Source organism: Gadus morhua, chromosome 21 (assembly GCF_902167405.1).
Source record: "Gadus morhua chromosome 21, gadMor3.0, whole genome shotgun sequence".
In the NCBI taxonomy this organism is placed as follows: Eukaryota; Metazoa; Chordata; class Actinopteri; order Gadiformes; family Gadidae; genus Gadus; species Gadus morhua.
In genome coordinates, this window is record NC_044068.1 from 10,559,893 (window position 1) to 10,578,956 (window position 19,064).

Below are 19,064 nucleotides of genomic sequence, written 5' to 3' on the forward strand. Positions count from 1 at the left end.
GGAGTGATCGAGGAGGAGGGAGGGAAGGAGGAGGTGGTGGTGGTGGAGTAGGGACGGAGGGAGTGATCGAGGAGGCGGGAGGGAAGGAGGAGGTGGTGGTGATGGAGTAGGGACGGAGGGAGTGATCGAGGAGGAGGGAGGGAAGGAGGAGGTGGTGGTGGTGGAGTAGGGACGGAGGGAGTGATCGAGGAGGAGGGAGGGAAGGAGGAGGTGGTGGTGGTGGTGGTATACTTTTCAGTTTTTCCTTTATCCCCCCCGTGGTTTTATTGAAGGCAGAGCCTGGCTTGCGTCCAATTACAGAAGGACCGTTTGGCCTTCATGTGAATACAAATCTTTGAGCCGATTGCGTACACAAGGGCGAAGAGCCGGCTGTGTCCGCGACGCCCCACACGCTGCATTTACATAATCACAAACCCTGGAAGGAATTCGGAAATATGTGTACATATAATCTCAACCCGAGAGGCATAGGGTGGGAAGAGCTTCAGCTCTCTTCAGATAGGCTCCTATATACAGTAGGTGTCTACAAGTATGTAGGTGGGATTACACCATCACTGTATGTATGTATTTTATTCTCCACACACTTTTAAGGCCGATATATGCTCTGTTTTAGACGTAACGCGTAAGCACGTAAGATACATAACCCCCCCTTGCGCGGTAAAATATCCCCCCTTACGTGCTTAAGTGCGTCGGCCCAAATTCCTGACTATGCGACTCACTACGGCCCTACGCAGCTCGCAAAGACTGTGATTGGCCAGCTAACCACATCCTTTCAGGAGTCTCACATTTCCGGTTTTACAGCATAATAGCGCCATTTTTAAAAGGCCGTGACAGAAGCGAATGAAGAATTTTGAAGAAGGAGAAGAAGAAAACACAAGAACGAATTATAATAATTATAAACAGTACCGCGGGAAGTAGGGGTGCTGGGGGTGCTGCCGCACCCCCTGACTGAGGCCCTGTCTTATCACAGAAAACGATTATTTCTAAAAACTCCGGCCAAAGTGGAGATTTCTGAAAACGCCGGTTATGTGTTGTGTCAACGGGGAGAAACGGGATTTTAGGTTCTGAAGCGTCACATTATGCACCAGGAAATGCTTAACGTCATGTGAGCGCCCGCTGTACCGTATTGGTCCGAATATAAACACAAACCCGACCTATGTTTGGAAAAAAGATTTGAAGACCAGATCTTGTTTTTATAAATAAATAAATTGTATTCATTGAAATAATATACGAAAATTAAAAGGCATAGAATAAAACACTGCATTGCCACTAAACAGTAGTGCAAATAGGCCGTACTGATGTGTACACAAAAGACTATTCCTGACACTCCTCTGCCCCGCTGTGTTCGCTCTGGCTGTGGTCGCTCCGAACTGTTTCGGCCCGTGGTAAAGCGGGTCATTGTCGCTGCTGTCCAAGGCATTTTGAGACGCAGCATTTATTTAATGCTCATATGACCTAGTGCTGAAAAAAGTTATATGAAAAAGTGTGAGGGGAGCGGTGGCGCGCTAAACTTGTTCTGTGAGCAGCTGGACGTGAACCATGGTGTGAACACTAGGGATGTTAAACGACTCGTTTTCTGTGAGTCGACGTGTAGGAGGCATAAATCGAAAAATCGATCGATTTCTTCTCTTTTTTTCGGCCCGCGGCTGCAGCAGTTGCAGAGCTCAAAGGATCTGCGCATTCCTTTAAGACAGCGGCCCAGTTGGCCCACCCGTCCTATTTCAAAGGTTGCTATCAGGAGCACACCAATAATGCATTTTTTTTATGAAGTTAAGTTGATATAAAAATGATGACAAACAAAATATCAAAGAGCAGGATTGTGAACCTGTAAATTCCCAATAGGCAAAATGTGTCGGCGTTGTTTTAATTAGGAACGGCAGTTGATGATGCGCGCCTCCTCTTTGCAACGAAATTGTTTAAGTCGGACATAAAACCATTTAATTTAACAGAGGCTACACCCACTAAAACAGATATTTTCGTTTTTAAATAAATATTTGCAAACGAAAATTCACGTACGACTCAGTCGTCAAAGCTGTCCAGTGGTGATAGCAACTTTGTCAGCTGAGGACAGGATCTCGCGGAGGGAGGCTGCTTCGCGGTACATTTTCTCCAGCCTCACAGTCATCGTTTGGCGACATGGCACTGTGTAGGTTGGCTCGAGAAATGAAATCAGATTGCGTAACCCAGTCCCCTCTACTACGCTAATGGGCAGCATATCTCCGGCTATCATCTTAGCTAGCAACCCGCTGATTCTTTCAGCCCGGCGGCTATCACAGGATCTCACCGTAAAGTTTGCGATGCTGCCTTGCTGGCTGGAAGGCTTGGGATGCCTCCTTGCCAGGTGATTCAACATCACGGTTGTGGACGAATGGTACGCAAAATGAGCCATCATTTACACTGAACTGTTCTGTCATCAATCTTCATGAAACTATCCTACACCGGACTTTTAAGTGAAGATGCCATTGTCATGAAAGGACAAAGGAAGAGATCGCTCTTGGGAGACGTAGCGGTGTAGCAGAACAGAAGTGACCGTTAGAAAAACAACACAGCTACGTCTCCCATTTGGAAAAAAAGAGAAGGATTTATTGTATTTTGATCATTTGTAATTGGTTATTTTGCAGAAATGGGTAAAAAAGTAAAAAAAAAAACGATTAATCGATTTCTATTTTTAGAGTCGTTTAGAGCACGAGTCGAGAATCGACCGTTGAGTCGACACATTCTTCACATCCCTAGTGAACACAACGATCGATTTTCGACTGTGCGCGCATGCACTGGTGTAATTGAGCTGCGCTGCTATATATCTTTTTTTATCAATGTAGCGAGTTGCGAGTCTAGTCCAGGCTGAGTTTTTTTTTCCAGCACCCCCTGCTGAGAATACGTTTCCGCGGCTATGATTATAAATATAAACAAGCCAGCGATTTCCACTTCCACGCCCACAGATTCGTTCGTTGCTCCCCCTACTGTTCTGGCGGAGAATCCCCTTGCAACACGCGCAATCCTTAAGGAACCTTACGGGAACCGTAAATCAAAACTTGTCTAAAACAAGTCCCTTGTGTAAATTACGTGCTTACGTCTCTGCGTCTAAAACGACCCTAAATAGGCCTTAACACTACGGCCCTACGCAGCTCGCAAAGACTGTGATTGGCCAGCTAACCACATCCTTTCAGGAGTCTCACATTTCCGGTTTTACAGCATAATAGCGCCATTTTTAAAAGGCCGTGACAGAAGCGAATGAAGAATTTTGAAGAAGGAGAAGAAGAAAACACAAGAACGAATTATGATAATTATAAACAGTACCGCGGGAAGTAGGGGTGCTGGGGGTGCTGCCGCACCCCCTGACTGAGGCCCTGTCTTATCACAGAAAACGATTATTTCTAAAAACTCCGGCCAAAGTGGAGATTTCTGAAAACGCCGGTTATGTGTTGTGTCAACGGGGAGAAACGGGATTTTAGGTTCTGAAGCGTCACATTATGCACCAGGAAATGCTTAACGTCATGTGAGCGCCAGCTGTACCGTATTGGTCCGAATATAAACACAAACCCGACCTATGTTTGGAAAAAAGATTTGAAGACCAGATCTTGTTTTTATAAATAAATAAATTGTATTCATTGAAATAATATACGAAAATTAAAAGGCATAGAATAAAACACTGCATTGCCACTAAACAGTAGTGCAAATAGGCCGTACTGATGTGTACACAAAAGACTATTCCTGACACTCCTCTGCCCCGCTGTGTTCGCTCTGGCTGTGGTCGCTCCGCACTGTTTCGGCCCGTGGCAAAGCGGGTCATCGTCGCTGCTGTCCAAGGCATTTTGAGACGCAGCATTTATTTAATGCTCATATGACCTAGTGCTGAAAAAAAGTTATATGAAAAAGTGTGAGGGGAGCGGTGGCGCGCTAAACTTGTTCTGTGAGCAGCTGGATGTGAACCATGGTGTGAACACAACGATCGATTTTCGACTGTGCGCGCATGCACTGGTGTAATTGAGCTGCGCTGCTATATATCTTTTTTATCAATGTAGCGAGTTGCGAGTCTAGTCCAGGCTGAGTTTTTTTTTCCAGCACCCCCTGCTGAGAATACGTTTCCGCGGCTATGATTATAAATATAAACAAGCCAGCGATTTCCACTTCCACGCCCACAGATTCGTTCGTTGCTCCCCCTACTGTTCTGGCGGAGAATCCCCTTGCAACACGCGCAGTCCTTAAGGAACCTTACGGGAACCGTAAATCAAAACTTGTCTAAAACAAGTCCCTTGGGTAAATTACGTGCTTACGTCTCTGCGTCTAAAACAACCCTAAATAGGCCTTTACACAAAGGGCTAGAGTTGTCCTAAAGGAGCGAATAGGGTTTAAAGTCATCTTTCTTATGGAGGCCTTCAGGTAGGCAGGGGCCTTTGGGGTTTGTGCCCAGAATCTTTCGGCGCCGACCACTGCAATCCATCCAACGTTCCAAAATCCTAACCATACGTGTGCATCTTTGAATCAAGACTGTGGCTATAAAACCCGGCCGTCAACGAATTCATAAAACATGAATAGCTCATGAAACACTCTCGCAGTACCTTTCAGTCCAATTACAATATTCACGACGGCGTCCGGGACGAGAACCGCCTCTGATCGAACGCTGTGCTGCTGGCGTATGCCACCTGCTTCCATCAGTAGGACGGGGGGGGGCCGCATAACAACTTGTGTGAATAATGGCCGCACCGGCGCCGCCATCACGACCACGCTACACAGAGCTGTCCCAGCTGACGGTCGCCGTGGTTGTTGCCAGGTACACATACGCTCCGCTGAGGCGATTGCTTGTTTTTTTTGTGTTTTGCTTTCACAAGTCAATTAAAAAGCGCAGATGTTTTCAAAACGCAGACTTCCTCTTAATCTCTCGCCTCAGCTCCTCTGGGGGAGGGGGATTGGGAGATGTGATTATGAGTCCATCTAACATTGATGATGTCAGTCTGTTGGGCATTTGAGATGAGTGCTCCCCCTTCTAACTAATGGTTAGCCCTTTTATGAGCTACACATCGTTTCCTAGGGGACAATTATCCCAAAACGTCATGTCGTGTTGTCGTGTACCATATTCTGAAAGGTAGGCCTATAGAGCTACTTCAATGCCCATAGGGTGTCTATTTCATTTTCTATTATGTTTTCCTGGAAGGTTTTAATCAAACCTTAATAGAACACCTTCAGAGACCTGCTAGGTGACTTCATCAGACTCTCACCGAGGGTGTGGGGGGGGGGGGGGGGGGGGGGTTGTTTCATGGCTATGGACAACACACAAGGGATCACACCCTCACTCACCCTCAAATCGTTCATCTCTGCCCGCCAGTCAACATGGCTGACAAATGCTCCGATTACAAACATTAAAAGCCCCCCCCCCCCCCACCTCCACACACACAGTAAGAAGCAGCCATGCCAACCAAGCAGGTCCACGATAACATCACAGGGAGCCCAGCATATGTTTTAGTTGTTTAGGGCGTGACGTGAAGTTTTCTCCTATCTCGTTCCTGTTCCCTACGAGGTTATCCATCGGTCACAATACAAGGTCCTCCCCTTCAACGGGTCCTGCCGGATCCTATTGTGTCATCACTCGTCGAGGTAAACGTGTGACACCCTTCCTGTGGTTCTCGAGGCCTCAACCCTCCACATCGCGTTGACCTTTGAGGGCGTGCAAGGCGTCCCTGTCGATCGCCCTCATCGGGTCGGGGGAGGGGGCACCATTGATTGTGGTAGCAGCATTCGTGTGTTTTCTCCACGCACTGCGCTCCGACGTACACGTACGACAGATATCCAGTTGTGTTGGCCTTCTGTGTTTTACCAAAATGTGTGTTTACCCGCTCGGCGCCGCATGCTCTTCGGTTGTTATAATGACCGTTTAGGCTCAGAGCATGTGCTGGTTTCGGTTTGAAACAAAGAGCTTGCAGCGGGGTTACCGTGGCGATGATGTGACTCATAGCAACAGAACCAGTGCAATACTAATATCCCCGTTGGTTAAAAGGATGCGAAGAACTTCTTATTAATTCGTTTTTACATAATACCCTGCGCAGCATAAATCTGCTAGCCCAATGGTAAACGTATTTTGAAGGCATCTAACATCACACCAGACTGCTATTGATACATTAGGCTGATATGACTTTGTTTATGTAACCAGAGCAGGAAAAAAGCAGTTGATGACTCCACATTCGTGAGACAATTTGTCAAAATAACGAGATCATGTATGTCTATGATGAAAACCCATGTATTTTTGTCTCGTAGGCCTACAAGTAGAGTATATGATTGTATAAGTAGACAATTTTGGGAGTGTGTATGGATGATGGATGATCTGATTGGGGCTTGGTGAGGCTGCACACCTCTTGCACATTGAGTAATCAGTGTGCACAGTTTAAACCAGCCATCTCCACACTCAGGAAGGGTTCTCCTAGATGGCAACATGAAACACCAGGCCATGGCATTTTTGCAATACCACTACAGACTCCACTCCATGCAACTTTATTTTAAGCTGCAAATCAAACTTCCTCCCTAATAATGAGAGCCAGAGCTGTCTATCTTTTTACACGTTGTTGTGGAATATTTAAATGTGTTTCACAAGAACAAAAGCTCTGTTTGAACGCCACTCAAACCAAAAGACTTGAGTGTGAAAAGAGTGTGTGATGCACAGGCAGTTAGTTGGCTTTTAAACGGATGACGGACAAGTCCCAGCTGATATTGACTTTCTGGCAAGGTTGCGTTTGTAGCTACAGCGTACAACACTCTAGGCCTGATTATTGTTTACATTTGCTATAGCCCAGTTTCTTGTTTCCATGGTTACCCAGCCGCTTAATGAGCAGAGCATCTCGAGCTCAGCATTTTCACGCTTCCAGAGGGAAAGTTCCCACTGGCAGAAGCGCAATCTATTCGATAATAGGCCTCATAACGACGGGTCAGGGGAAAGATTGAGAAAAACTTTCTTTTGCATTGTGTCTTCAAAGTAGTGCTCCCTTCTATATATATATATATATATATATATATATATATATATATATATATATATATATATATATATATAGAAGGGAGCACTACTTTGAAGAGAGCAATACTTAGTAGTGTTCCCTTCTATATATACTAGAGTATTCGTGCTCAACCTCTAGTTGTAATTAAACCCATAGCAATGTTGTGGAAACCCCAGTCGACAATGTACCAAATTTCTGAGCGCATAATATAATAACATTTTGCCTGTAATGTTACAACGTATAACATTTCAATATTTTTTAACCATTCAGCGAACAAAAGGCACCAGGCTGATTATCATTTAGGGCAGTGTTTTTCAACCTTTTTTGTGCCACGGCACACTTCAGAAAAGGAAAATATCCCACGGCACAACAACATTTTTTAAATTTATAAAAAATAAATAATAATAATACAGTAGCCTTTACATTTATTGTTCAAAGACTTAAAACTCACTCACTGTGTAATCTGGGCCTGTTGAAATGCACACAAACGTGGTATCCTGGCAGAAATTGATGAGAGGCACACGCGTAGTTCCTCATCAATTGATCGCAGACGTTCTTTGATTTTAGTCTTTATTGCAGTTAGGCTCGAAAAGCCAAGCTCGCAGAGGTATGTTGTGGAGAAAGGGAGCAATGTTGAGATAGCCTTGTTTGCCACGATTGGGTATTCTTTGGCAGCAGTCAACCAACAATTATCCAGCTGTATGGCTGCCTGGAGCAGTTTTAATGTGCAATCTTCTTTCAGTTCAATTAGTTGTTCTTGCTCCTGCAAAGTCAAATTTGTGTCTTTATCAACCACAGACCTATATGGGTCCCTGACCCAGTCAAATGAGTTGGTGTTGGCTGATGGAAATAAAAGGATATTTTCTCTTCAAGTGTTTTCAGGTGTTTTTTGAAGTGTTGACCTGTTCTTGCCATTTTTGGGCGAGGGGGAACATTTCGAGAGTGTCACCCCTTTCAAAATGCTGTCGCCAGAGGGAGATCCTTGAACAGAATCTGTTTATTTTGTCCGTGCTTGAAAGAAGGTTTTCATCTCGACCTTGCATTCGCGAGTTCATCTCAAGTTCATCTCGAGTTCATTCAGATATGCAAACGTATCTGCCATGTATGCAAGCCGCGCACACTATTCATCACCTGCACGCAGCTTTGCGTCATTGAACCTCTTCTCTTCAGTCCAAAATATTTTTAATTCCTCCCTCAATTCGTATACGCAGGCCAGAACTTTCCCCCGGGACAACCACCGGACCTCCGTATGGAGCAATAAGGCCTTATGCTCCGCTCCCATCTCCTCACACAAAATTGCAAACAGTCGGCTTTTCATGGGTCTAGTTTTAATGTAGTTAAAACAACGTTATCCAACCCACTGGCCAGCACCGTTGGCAAAGTTTTGGCAACAAGTGCCTCGCATTGTAAAAAGCAATGCGTGACTACAAGGGGTTAGGGTTATTCTCTCGAACTCTGCTCACGAAGCCTTTGATGCGCCCGACCATGGCTGCATCTCCATGAGTGCACACACTTACAATACTGAAGTCCTCCTTGTTCAAGGTACTCTGATGTGACCCGAAGGATTTCCTCTCCTGTGGTTTTATCGGGCATTGCATAAATGCCATCAATCACTTCATCTGTTATTTATTGTTTGCATATCTGTCAATTAATTGCGCTGCCTACCGCCACCAACAGGCATATGAGAGTATTTACGTTGAATACCACCAACAGCGTCCCCACGCACACTCGGCTCAGACTGGCTTACACAGGGCAGACCAATATATATATTTTTTAACCAATTAAGTGAATTCGCATCATTTTTTACGGCACACCTGTCCATCTCTCACGGCACAGCAGTGTGCCGCGGCACAGTGTTTGAAAAACGCTGATTTAGGGGGCCACGCAATGACATGCAGAAGCGTCACCAACATGCCCACTGAAGTCGTGTGAGAAATACCGACTTTCTATTCCTCATTCACATATAAGGTCATTTAAGAAAAATACTACCTCAGGGGTAGTATTATTTAGGAGATTTTCAGGTAACAAATATCAGGATATGTTGTTCACACATACGGCCCATCAGGAGAATATCAGGACTTTCACGTGTGTCTGAAAGCAGCTAGTGTGTGAGCATATGATTACATTATAAAATTAGTCAATTTATGGTAACAGGGGTAATTGTTCAATGGAAAGTGTAGCATACAATGGATGCAAATCAATTATTTAATAGCTTTTACTGTTATTCAGGGCTGAAAAGTGCATTGGCATTTTAAAAGCAAGGAAACTACTATTGGTTAGTTGAAAATAATAATCATCATTGAGATTAAACATCTCTTCCATTGTCCTGGCCAAGACAGGCAGCAGTAGCCTACAGTCACACATAGCATACACACAAAACATAAGAAAAATAAAACAACTAAAAAAGTCTGCAGGTGGGAAGGGGGATATATTAATATCGCAAGACATTTCGGGAGGCTCAAGAAGGAAAAGTAATATTAAGTTTGAGCAACAAAGGGTAAAAAAACATTTTGTGAGGCTCAAGGAGGAAAAGTAACATTCAAATTTGAGCAACAAAGTGTAGTCTTGTGGTGGACTCTATAGACATAATTCACCATACTGTGTTATTGACATGTTTTCGTTGTGTTATAGGGACACTGTCTCTTAAGATCAAGTGACTTGTGTGTTGATATGCCGGTCGGCGCGATGTTTGAATTTAACGTTTTTTATATGACAAATGAACAACCTGCCGTTGCTTGCCGAGGTGAAAAATTGTATCTTCCCTTCTTTCATCGCAATTTCTACAGTCCATAAGCAGAACGTCTTACCTGGGAGAGTTTGTTGGCAGCGGAGCCATTATGTTTAAAAACATAACGTCTTACCTGGGTGAGATTGTCGCTGCGGTGTGTGTGTGTGTGTGTTCTTACCTGGGCGCGTGTGTCGATGGTGCAGCCGTTTTGTTTAAAAACATAACGTCTTAAGCTGCTTTCACACTGCCGCGCGGCAACTCACCGCCTCCATTCATTTCAATGAGGGAAGGGTGGCAGAGGGGAGGCGGTTACAAAAGCGGCTGTAGACCAGGACACGATTGCCGCCCACGTGAACGCGCACAGATTTTGCCCTACTGCTCATTTTTCCCCGCGTTGAAACTTTCGGCGGCGGCAGCAGCAGCAGCAGCAGCCGCTTTTGAAAACGCCTGGCCCTTCACACCACCGCGCTGAACCCTCCGGCAGCGAGGCGGTGATAAGGGCGGTTGCCGCGCGGTGGTGTGAAAGCACCATTACCTGGGCGAGTGTTGCTGTGGTGTGTGCACGTGCGTGTGTCGAGTTATTAAAGAAAAATGTGATTTGTGACCTTGTCATTAGGATCCAACAATGAGCGTTGGGAAAGTGTGTCGTTGAAGGTGATTGCTTGTCAGTTATTGAGTCAGTTACTGGTCTGTTCCTGTTGTTTTGCTGCACTTCCAGAATGTGTTCGGTTAACCGCAAATTTTGTTGAATTCGTAAATGCCACCGTGACATTCACATCACTCACCTTCCATGTAGTGTTATGAATTCATTTAAGAAAACATTCAATTAAAATAACCGTGGATGGGATCCAATCATTCGTAGGCTACTGAGGAAGACGAATACGGACACATGATCAGGGTTCCAGGTCAGGACATGTTTTAAGAAAAAGGCACCAGCCTCACAGCATCCATCGCCATGGTAACGGCACAGTGAGTAGTCTGGGTTTGGTGGGCTATGTGACACCAAAAATTCTGCCTTAGCCTGAATTCTGACATTCTTAACATATCCGGTTAACATCCAACTTCTTGAAACGTCTTCATGAACATGTTTAATGTTTCATTATATCAGGGCCCTGCATTGATATCATCAATTCACGCACCCTTCCTCACGAGCTCGGCGCATGACCAAACACAGTTGCGTTTAATTATCAAAGAACCTACACAAACTAACACCTTGTTAGTGTCATCGTCCAGTTCCTGTAGATTTGCAGCACTTGCAGAATTTGTTTCTATAAGTTCAATGGCCAATTTGGTTGAATTCATAATTGACACTGAAACATACACATCACTTACTTTCCCTGTAGTGTTCTACAATTATTATATCAGGAAAAATAACCAGGACTGGGCCCCATCATCCGTTGGCTTTTGGATAAGACAAACGTGCATACGTCACTTCATTAATATCAAATGTACAATGCATTACCACTCCCGCAGTAGCTAGGCGCATGAGCAAACACGGTTCTAGTTAATTTGCAATCAAAAATCATACATATATTGGAAATGTAAATACAGTCACACAATAGGCTACAGAGAAAATAACAAAGAGCCTTCCAAATTCACACACAGTTGCTGTTACCCACACTGTTTAAATTTTACTTTATAATAATTGGAACGATCATAATTATTCACAACTAGATAATCATTTCATTTAATGTATGTTTTGACTGCAGATCCAACCTGCAAATCAAAGTTGAATAAATAAATAGGTTGTTGGTTGTGTTTTATGGTTCTGATAAGTATTCTAAGATGATATTTAGATCTACGTAACTCATTGTATGTGCTGTGTTTAGGTTTTTGGTTATGCGACATAAAGCAATCAACGGAAATTGTCAATGCAAAAATGTGTCGTGATGTAGGTCAATACCAATATGGAACATATTGTTATAAGCATCGTGGAACTGCGCGTGGTGCTGAAAAAGAGAGCCGTGCGTTTAAACGTCACCATTCTTTAAAATTCCAAAGTGTCCCTAAAAATAGCTCTCTTGTTGTCTCATGGATTTTTGAATAATGTATTTGGAGCCCTCTTTCCGCGGTGACATTTGCTCAAGTCCTCCCTATGGTGGGCGCAGACGCAGCCTTCAATTCCTCAAGCCCCCCGTGGAAAGGTCAACTAATATCGATCCAGCTCGGAAGGCAAAATCGGCCCTCCCAAGTTAGCGCCTCCTTAAACCATGCTGAGAATAATCAGGCGTTTTCCAATGTGCGTATCTAGCCTATGAGGCTACTTTAACACGGAGGCGTACCAAGTATTGAGTCAATTATGACTTAAAAGTGCCTTCAAGGGAGATAAGTACGAGATGAGAATGAGAAAACAAATTTAAATACTAATCAAATGTGTTTTAAGTGACAGCAGCGCCTCCAAATTCATTACACGAAAGCTATCGCGTGCGTAAAACGTGCGCTCCTCTGGAGACTCGGTCGGAGAGAGGGATGGGAGGAGGAGGACCGTCACGGACCACACGACTCTGCGGTGCCAAAGGTGGCAGCTGCACGCGAGCGATCGACACATCGACGCAAACAGTTCAGACCAACTTTGGGGAACCGATGAGTCGGTTCGAAACTTCGACGCACCCGTATGCACGGAGTGAACTACCTGTTTACGACGGGAGTTGGACTTATTGCGGCAAGGAAACCTGTTCAAACTAGTGCACATCATGGAGAGTTGGTGCTGTGATCCGCTTTGTTTTAGTTTCATCTATCAGAACAGGGGTATATTTTTCCTTTTTGGTTTGTTTGTTTCTCTTGGGTCTCTCTATTAAAACATAAATGGCGTTTGTTGGCGTTTCCCTCCAGAAGTGGTGGGCGATGGCGGACGACGTGACCGCGCGTGTTCCAACGGTGCGGCCGTCGTGCGGTGTGAGGTCTCTCATCACGGGTCTCTCACCTGCCCCCCGGTGACCGCTTCGCCCTGATGGCGTGTCGAGGCAGCGGTTGCTGCTGCGGCGGCGGCGGCGTGGGTCCGCTGAACGAGGACAACGCACGGTTCCTGCTGCTGGCCCTCTTTATCATCGTGTATCTGCTGTGCGGCGCGGCGGTCTTCTCCGCGCTCGAGCAACCCATGGAGCGCGAGGCAAAGGCGCGGTGGACGCAGAGGTTCGAGCACTTTAGCCTGAAGCACAACCTCAGCAGGAAGGACCTCAGGAACTTCCTGAGGAGCTACGAGGAGGCGAACGTGGCAGGGATCCGCGTGGACACCATCCGGCCGCGGTGGGACTTCTCCGGGGCGTTCTACTTCGTCGGTACTGTGGTGTCCACCATAGGTGAGAGATAATGGTGAATATGCGATTCAAGAATATTTTTTGCAAAAACAGACAAAACGTAAATAAAGTCTTCACGGGGACTCGTACGTTTCACTTTTTCAAAAGTAGGGGCTATATGATGCTTATCAATTTGTCAAGTTGTAGCAAAAATAAAGAGATTTGGTTCATTCATACACTTTCTGTTTATCATTTTATTTTATATTTACATTTGTGCCGTTATTTTTAAGGATGGGTTCGTTGGAGGCAAAAAGAAAAAATACAATTCATGAAGTTCCAAAATGGTAGGGCTTTTCTTCAACCGAAAATACGAATAGAAAGCAATCAGTTCCATGATTGTAGTGGAACCAGAGGTAAAAGCCATCTCAATTAGGGACTTTCTTAAGAGCCAATTAGTGCCCCCGTCGCAACAGCACTCTCGTAGAACTCGGTTGCATTGTGATAATGAGCGACGGCTTTAGTTGTTTTTTTTTTATTACCAAAGAAATCACGTCTTATCTGCTCCTCGGTATCCCAGCAACAAGTCGAAAAAGAGGCAGTTATGTCACAGGACCTTTCCACGGTCAATATTCAACTCTTCATATCACACACATCCGTTTATATCCTAACTCGTTTGGGTCTATCCGTAAACACAAGGGCCCTCAATCGAGACAAATGAGGAAAGGGGTAGAGATAAGACAGATAAGGAAAGAGAATGAGCGAGAAAGATACATATTTAATTTGAAGCCAATCAGCGTGAAATCTTAGGGTAAAAAGGCGGATATTTAGGCTGTGTTTGGTACGACTTCGATTTGGGTTGCCATCACATTCCGCTGCAAGTAGACATTAATCAAATATGTCAATAATATTCCTTCCACCAACATACAGCAAAGCCAATTTTCTCCTGGTACAGGCTCTGGAATCTTTAAAACAACGTATGTTTCCTAAAGGATTATATGAGAGAAGATAGAATCACAACCGTTAACTCTGATTTACATTTGAATTAGCTCAAGACACCGCGAGCAGGCCTACTTGTTACCATGTAGCCTATCTCATGAAAATTTGCCAGAATTTGCCGCTTGTCTTAACTGATTGCATTGCATAATGTTCAAAAGAAACCAAGAAAATAAGAAACGAAATTGGATTGTTTGTATCAAAATCTGCTCAGATTGTGTCTTGCTGATGTTTATTTATGTCAGTGTGACTGTGAGTGAACAAGGGTGTTTTGTTCAATTATGCAAGATTAGGTTTGATAAGTGGTTTGCACCCAAGGACACGTGTAACCTTGGTGTGTGTGTGTGCGTGTGCATGTAACCACAAGTGTAAGTTTATGCGCATAGATGTGTATGTGTGTTAGTAACCATATTTCTTAAGGATGAAAATAGAATGGAGCACAACTCAGGTACAGACACACAGCTGGAGCTTAGGACATTTCCATCCCCTCCAGCCACCAGTAATAACCCTCTACCAAACCACCCTGCCACTTTGTTTCAATTGATTATGACTGTAGAGACTATGACTGACAGACGAGAGGCAGGAAGAGAGAGAGAGAGAGAGAGAGAGAGAGAGAGAGAGAGAGAGAGAGAGAGAGAGAGAGAGAGAGAGAGAGAGAAGAGGGGGAATCATGTGAAATAAATTGACAGGGTTGACAACAAAGAGAGGCAGACGAGAGATGGAAAGACACATATTCTACCATCACCTTCAAGGTTAGAGATGCCTTATGGCAGGGAAAGAACAAAAAGACGCATCCTCATTCCTCCTTAGCCTGCTGTGTGCGATGGGCAGCCCTTCAGCCACACCACGGCAACGACTCAATGGTCTGAAGAACGAGAATCTGCCAGCCTGCTACGATTTGTGTTAGTGAATTATTCATGGTATGAATCAACCCTACAATAAAACTCCTTAGAGTCAAAGGGCTGGTGTTGAATGCGCTTTGGGCCGAGGCCACACACATCGTTTTACCCTTAAATGCCTGTTACATTAGTTGGCAGGGAACCACGCTACATTGAGTGAACCTTGCGGCTACAAATCAGTAGAGTATCATGACCCCATGACCTAAAGCTCATCAGTCAGCAATCTCCCGAGAACCCATGCGTTCCCCAACCCCCCAAGTGTTTGAGGAAGGTTTATGAAACAATTATGTCAAATGAAACTATGAAAGACGAGGTTGTGTGTGTGTGTGCGCTACAGGCTTTGGGATGACCACGCCGGCCACCATCGGCGGGAAAGTCTTCCTCATGTTCTACGGCCTCATCGGCTGCGCCGCCACCATCCTCTTCTTCAACCTCTTCCTGGAGCGCGTCATCACGGTCATCGCCTTCGTCCTCAAGACCTGCCACAAGCGGCGCCAGCACAAGGCCGTGCTCCCGCACGCCGCCCACCACCGCGGCTCCGAGGGCAGCGCCGGCGTCGGCGTCGGAGGAGGAGGGGGCGGGGGTGTTGAGAGAGATGCGGGCGGGAGAGGCGAGGGTCTAGCTGGCTGGAAGCCCTCCGTCTACTGCGTGATGCTGATCCTGGGCGTGGCCGCCGTCGTGGTGTCGTGCTGCGCGTCCCTGATGTACTCGGCCGCCGAGGGCTGGGCCTACCTGGACTCGCTGTACTTCTGCTTCGTGGCCTTCAGCACCATCGGCTTCGGGGACATGGTGAGCAGCCAGCGGCTGGCCTACGAGGGCCACGCCACCGCCGCCTACCGGCTGGGCAACTTCCTGTTCATCCTGACGGGCGTGTGCTGCATCTACTCGCTCTTCAACGTCATCTCCATCGTCATCAAGCAAGTGCTGAACTGGCTGCTAGGCCGGATGGAGGCCGCCTGCCACTGCTGCGGCTGCCTCCCCGGCTGGGGCTGGGGGGGTGCGGGTGGCGGGGTGGGAGGTGGAGGAGGGCCCCACCGCCCCCACCGCCACCCCAGGAGGAACGTGGTGGCCCCGGGGCACCTGAGGGCCAGGAGGGAGCTCTCCATAGAGACGGACGTGGCCAACGAGAGCGAGACCGACACGGGCCGCCGCATGTCCGGCGAGATGATCTCCATGAGGGACTTCTTGGCAGCCAATAAGGTGAGAGATAGCGAACAAGGATAGAGCTGGGGTGGGGTGGGTGAGGCTTAGAGCGAGATGAGGTTGGGTGGACGGGGCTTAGGGAGTCTGGTGAGCTGCAGCCGTCACTTCAGTCCTTTCGTTTTATAATTTTGTTTTGTGGACCGTTTGCTCAGCTTGTTGACTCACAGCTGTGGAAACGACAGGGCAGAGTGTGGTGTCCAGGGTATTTATCTACCCGCTGAAAGGTACTAGGTTCATTCCCCAATGTACACATCCTCGAGCAAAAAGCCCCAAGTCCTACCTGCTCCATCATGACGACGAGTATCTGCAGCTACTGTAAGACACTTTGAATACCGGTAATAGTCATTTTCCCCTAGTTTCAACCACTCAGAATGAATGTTTGTTAGGCAAAGAACGCTACATCAATAGCCTGTTGTGTAATTCCTCCTTCCATATTAGAAGAGAAAAAGCCCTAATGGAAAGGGGGGTTACCCACTGGGCACAGCCCAGTGGGTAAAGAAATGCACTCAACGCAAGGCATCAGACCCACTGCCTCCTCCATCTCACCATTTGTGTCATTCCCACAATAGTCGAGAACACAGTTTCCATTCAAATTTACGAATGAAAGCAGACCCAAGGCACAGTACACAAGGGAATACCAAATTTAAAAAATGAAAACGTGATTGTAGGCGTAATGATGATATTAGTCTCTCGTGGCCGTGCATAATGTGTTGCTAATCATTCAGAACAACAACGGTGCTCTTCAACAGCAATTAGGACTGAACAGGGTGACGGAACACTCCATATGTTGACATCCATGTTAAACACCCTATCAACACACGTACGCATTCATATCCCACGTGAATGTAAAACAGGTCATGAGTGACGTTCTGTATAGACGTGCATCACGTACGTTTTCTCCACATGTCTCGTCTAGAAACTGACAGATTCCTCTGCGTCTCGTCTATGTTTCCCCTCTCCGTCTGCTAACAGGTGAATCTGGCCCTCATGCAGAAGCAGCTGTCGGAGATGGCCAACGGACACCCGCGGCCGTCGGGGTCCAGCTCGCGGCAGAACGGCTTCTCCGGTGGTGTCGGGGCCCTGGGCATCATGAACAACCGCCTGGCAGAGACCAGCGTGGACAGATAGAGACCCAGAGGGGGGGGGGGGACGGAGCACACTTCACAGATGGGATGTACAAAAAAGGGAAAGACAAGATTGTATTGTCCCAACCAGCCGCTGACTTTGGGAGGGAGGGAGACGAGGGGAGACGAGGGGAGCTGAGGGGGCGATGGGAGTAATTGAAAAATTAGCCATTGGTGTGGACGTGGTGAATATAAGAACAAATAACTACGCTTGTCCTTCCACTGCTTGACACTGAGGAGCCTTGTGACCTGCCTCACGCTGCTCTGCTTGTAGAATCCAACATGGACGGCTCATACAGGCTCTGCGAACACGGTCTGTGAACGCCTGGATGAGCACACCTGGATCCGGAATGTTGTGTCTTTAAGGATTCTGTTTCCATGGTGATAAATATATATATATATAAATAAAATAAAAGATGCCTGCAGAAGCCCTTGCGTCTGAGCTGTACAGACTGGATGACGCAAACATTAAGATTAGAAACATACTCTGAAAATTGTTATCTATGTTACTCTCTGTATCCACTAACCAATAAAACGTCTAATAAATGGCGATGTTAAGCAGTATCTTATAAACACAAATGAGGAATATTTTTCCCTCAACAATATCAAGCATCGATTTAGGGTGGGGTGAATGGAACGATTAACACACAGATCGCACTCACGTGAGAGTACAGTTGTGCAGCCTAGAGAGCTCACTCAGGACTCTACTGGACAGGTGCGTGCGAGCCAAAGGGCTCCATTATCCTCCCTTCGTAAACTACCAGGAAATCAGACCGAAGGTCACACCATCTTCCCTTGTTCTGAAAAGCTAACCTAGCACCGAGAACACAGAAACACACACAGAGAAGGACCCATTCTTGGTCTAGTTAGTGGCACAGAAGACGATATTCCAATGCAAAGCGAGACTTATTGTACGAAACACTGCACTTTGCTGTTCTGCTTCACTGTACATTAATGAGGGGTCACAGTGTTGCATATGGCTCAGTTATCAGGCTCATGTTCTCCATGTCTGGACTTTCTATTAGGGGGCCTCTTCCACCAGCTCACGTTACGATAAAAGTGGTTAAATATGTTTCCCACCATCGTAAAATGGTTCCGATTCTATTAATCTAGTTGAGTCTTTAGATACATACATAATCAATAGCGAGGGCAGTACATTGATAATACTTCAAGAAATTGTCTTGTATTAATATGAATCACACTACAGCAAAGGTGATGGAAGTTGGAAGTACAGTCCTATGATTAGCAACCAGCACACTGCCCTGACAGCAGGAATAAAGAAGATGTAATATCATATGTCCTAACCTGAACAATCACATATTCAGCAAACCGTTTCCATGCATATAATAAGGCTACAATGTTGTCTGTAATTGCTTACTAATAATAGACAATGAGGGTAATTGTAATTAATTCTCCATTAAGGCATCTGTGAATCGCTTCTTTCAAGCTGTCAAACCCGATCATTACTAGCAGTGTTTCCTTCCTTCATGAATCCAGTGGCAAAGCCCCGCCACTCGACAACTGGCATCACTGTAATCAGCCATGCAAATTTAATTGAATAAATGCATATATAGTATCGCAAGTATTATTTCATTTACGATATTATTTAATATATAGGTATTATTTTTAATAATACAAAAATTGCCCCCTCAAATGCTATTTGCTTTATTTAAGGCACTATATTTCATAGATGCCCCCTACTGCTCAATTGTAACATTTGTAGTACTGTCAATAGAGAAATAAAGTGGAAAAATACTGCCAGCAGAAAAGTACTGCTGAATAATAAATAGTGAATAGTGAAAAAACAAATGATGCCACCTACTGTGTCATTATGTGTTTTTTCACTATTCACTGGAAATGGATTAAGACTACATTTAGGAAGCATAAAGAGAAAAATAAAA

At 45.6% G+C, this 19,064-nt stretch overlaps 1 protein-coding gene across 1 annotated transcript; it reads left to right on the forward strand.

Annotated features, from left to right (window-relative positions):
- The first annotated feature begins 12,016 nt into the window (after positions 1-12,016).
- On the forward strand, positions 12,017-18,745 carry kcnk13b (potassium channel, subfamily K, member 13b). The gene is made up of 3 exons (XM_030344405.1): positions 12,017-13,007; positions 15,174-16,036; positions 17,012-18,745. The coding sequence occupies exons 1-3, from the start codon at positions 12,659-12,661 to the stop codon at positions 17,165-17,167; spliced, it is 1,368 nt and encodes a 455-aa protein (XP_030200265.1). The 5' UTR covers positions 12,017-12,658; the 3' UTR covers positions 17,168-18,745.
- The last annotated feature ends 319 nt before the right edge of the window (positions 18,746-19,064 follow it).

Bases quoted from the DNA above. Each gene is read 5' to 3' on its own strand.
- kcnk13b (XM_030344405.1), top strand. From the start codon at position 12,659: ATGGCGTGTCGAGGCAGCGGTTGCTGCTGCGGCGGCGGCGGCGTGGGT. The intron at 13,008-15,173 runs GTGAGAGATAAT...TGTGCGCTACAG, and splicing joins TACTGTGGTGTCCACCATAG to GCTTTGGGATGACCACGCCG. The intron at 16,037-17,011 runs GTGAGAGATAGC...GTCTGCTAACAG, and splicing joins ACTTCTTGGCAGCCAATAAG to GTGAATCTGGCCCTCATGCA.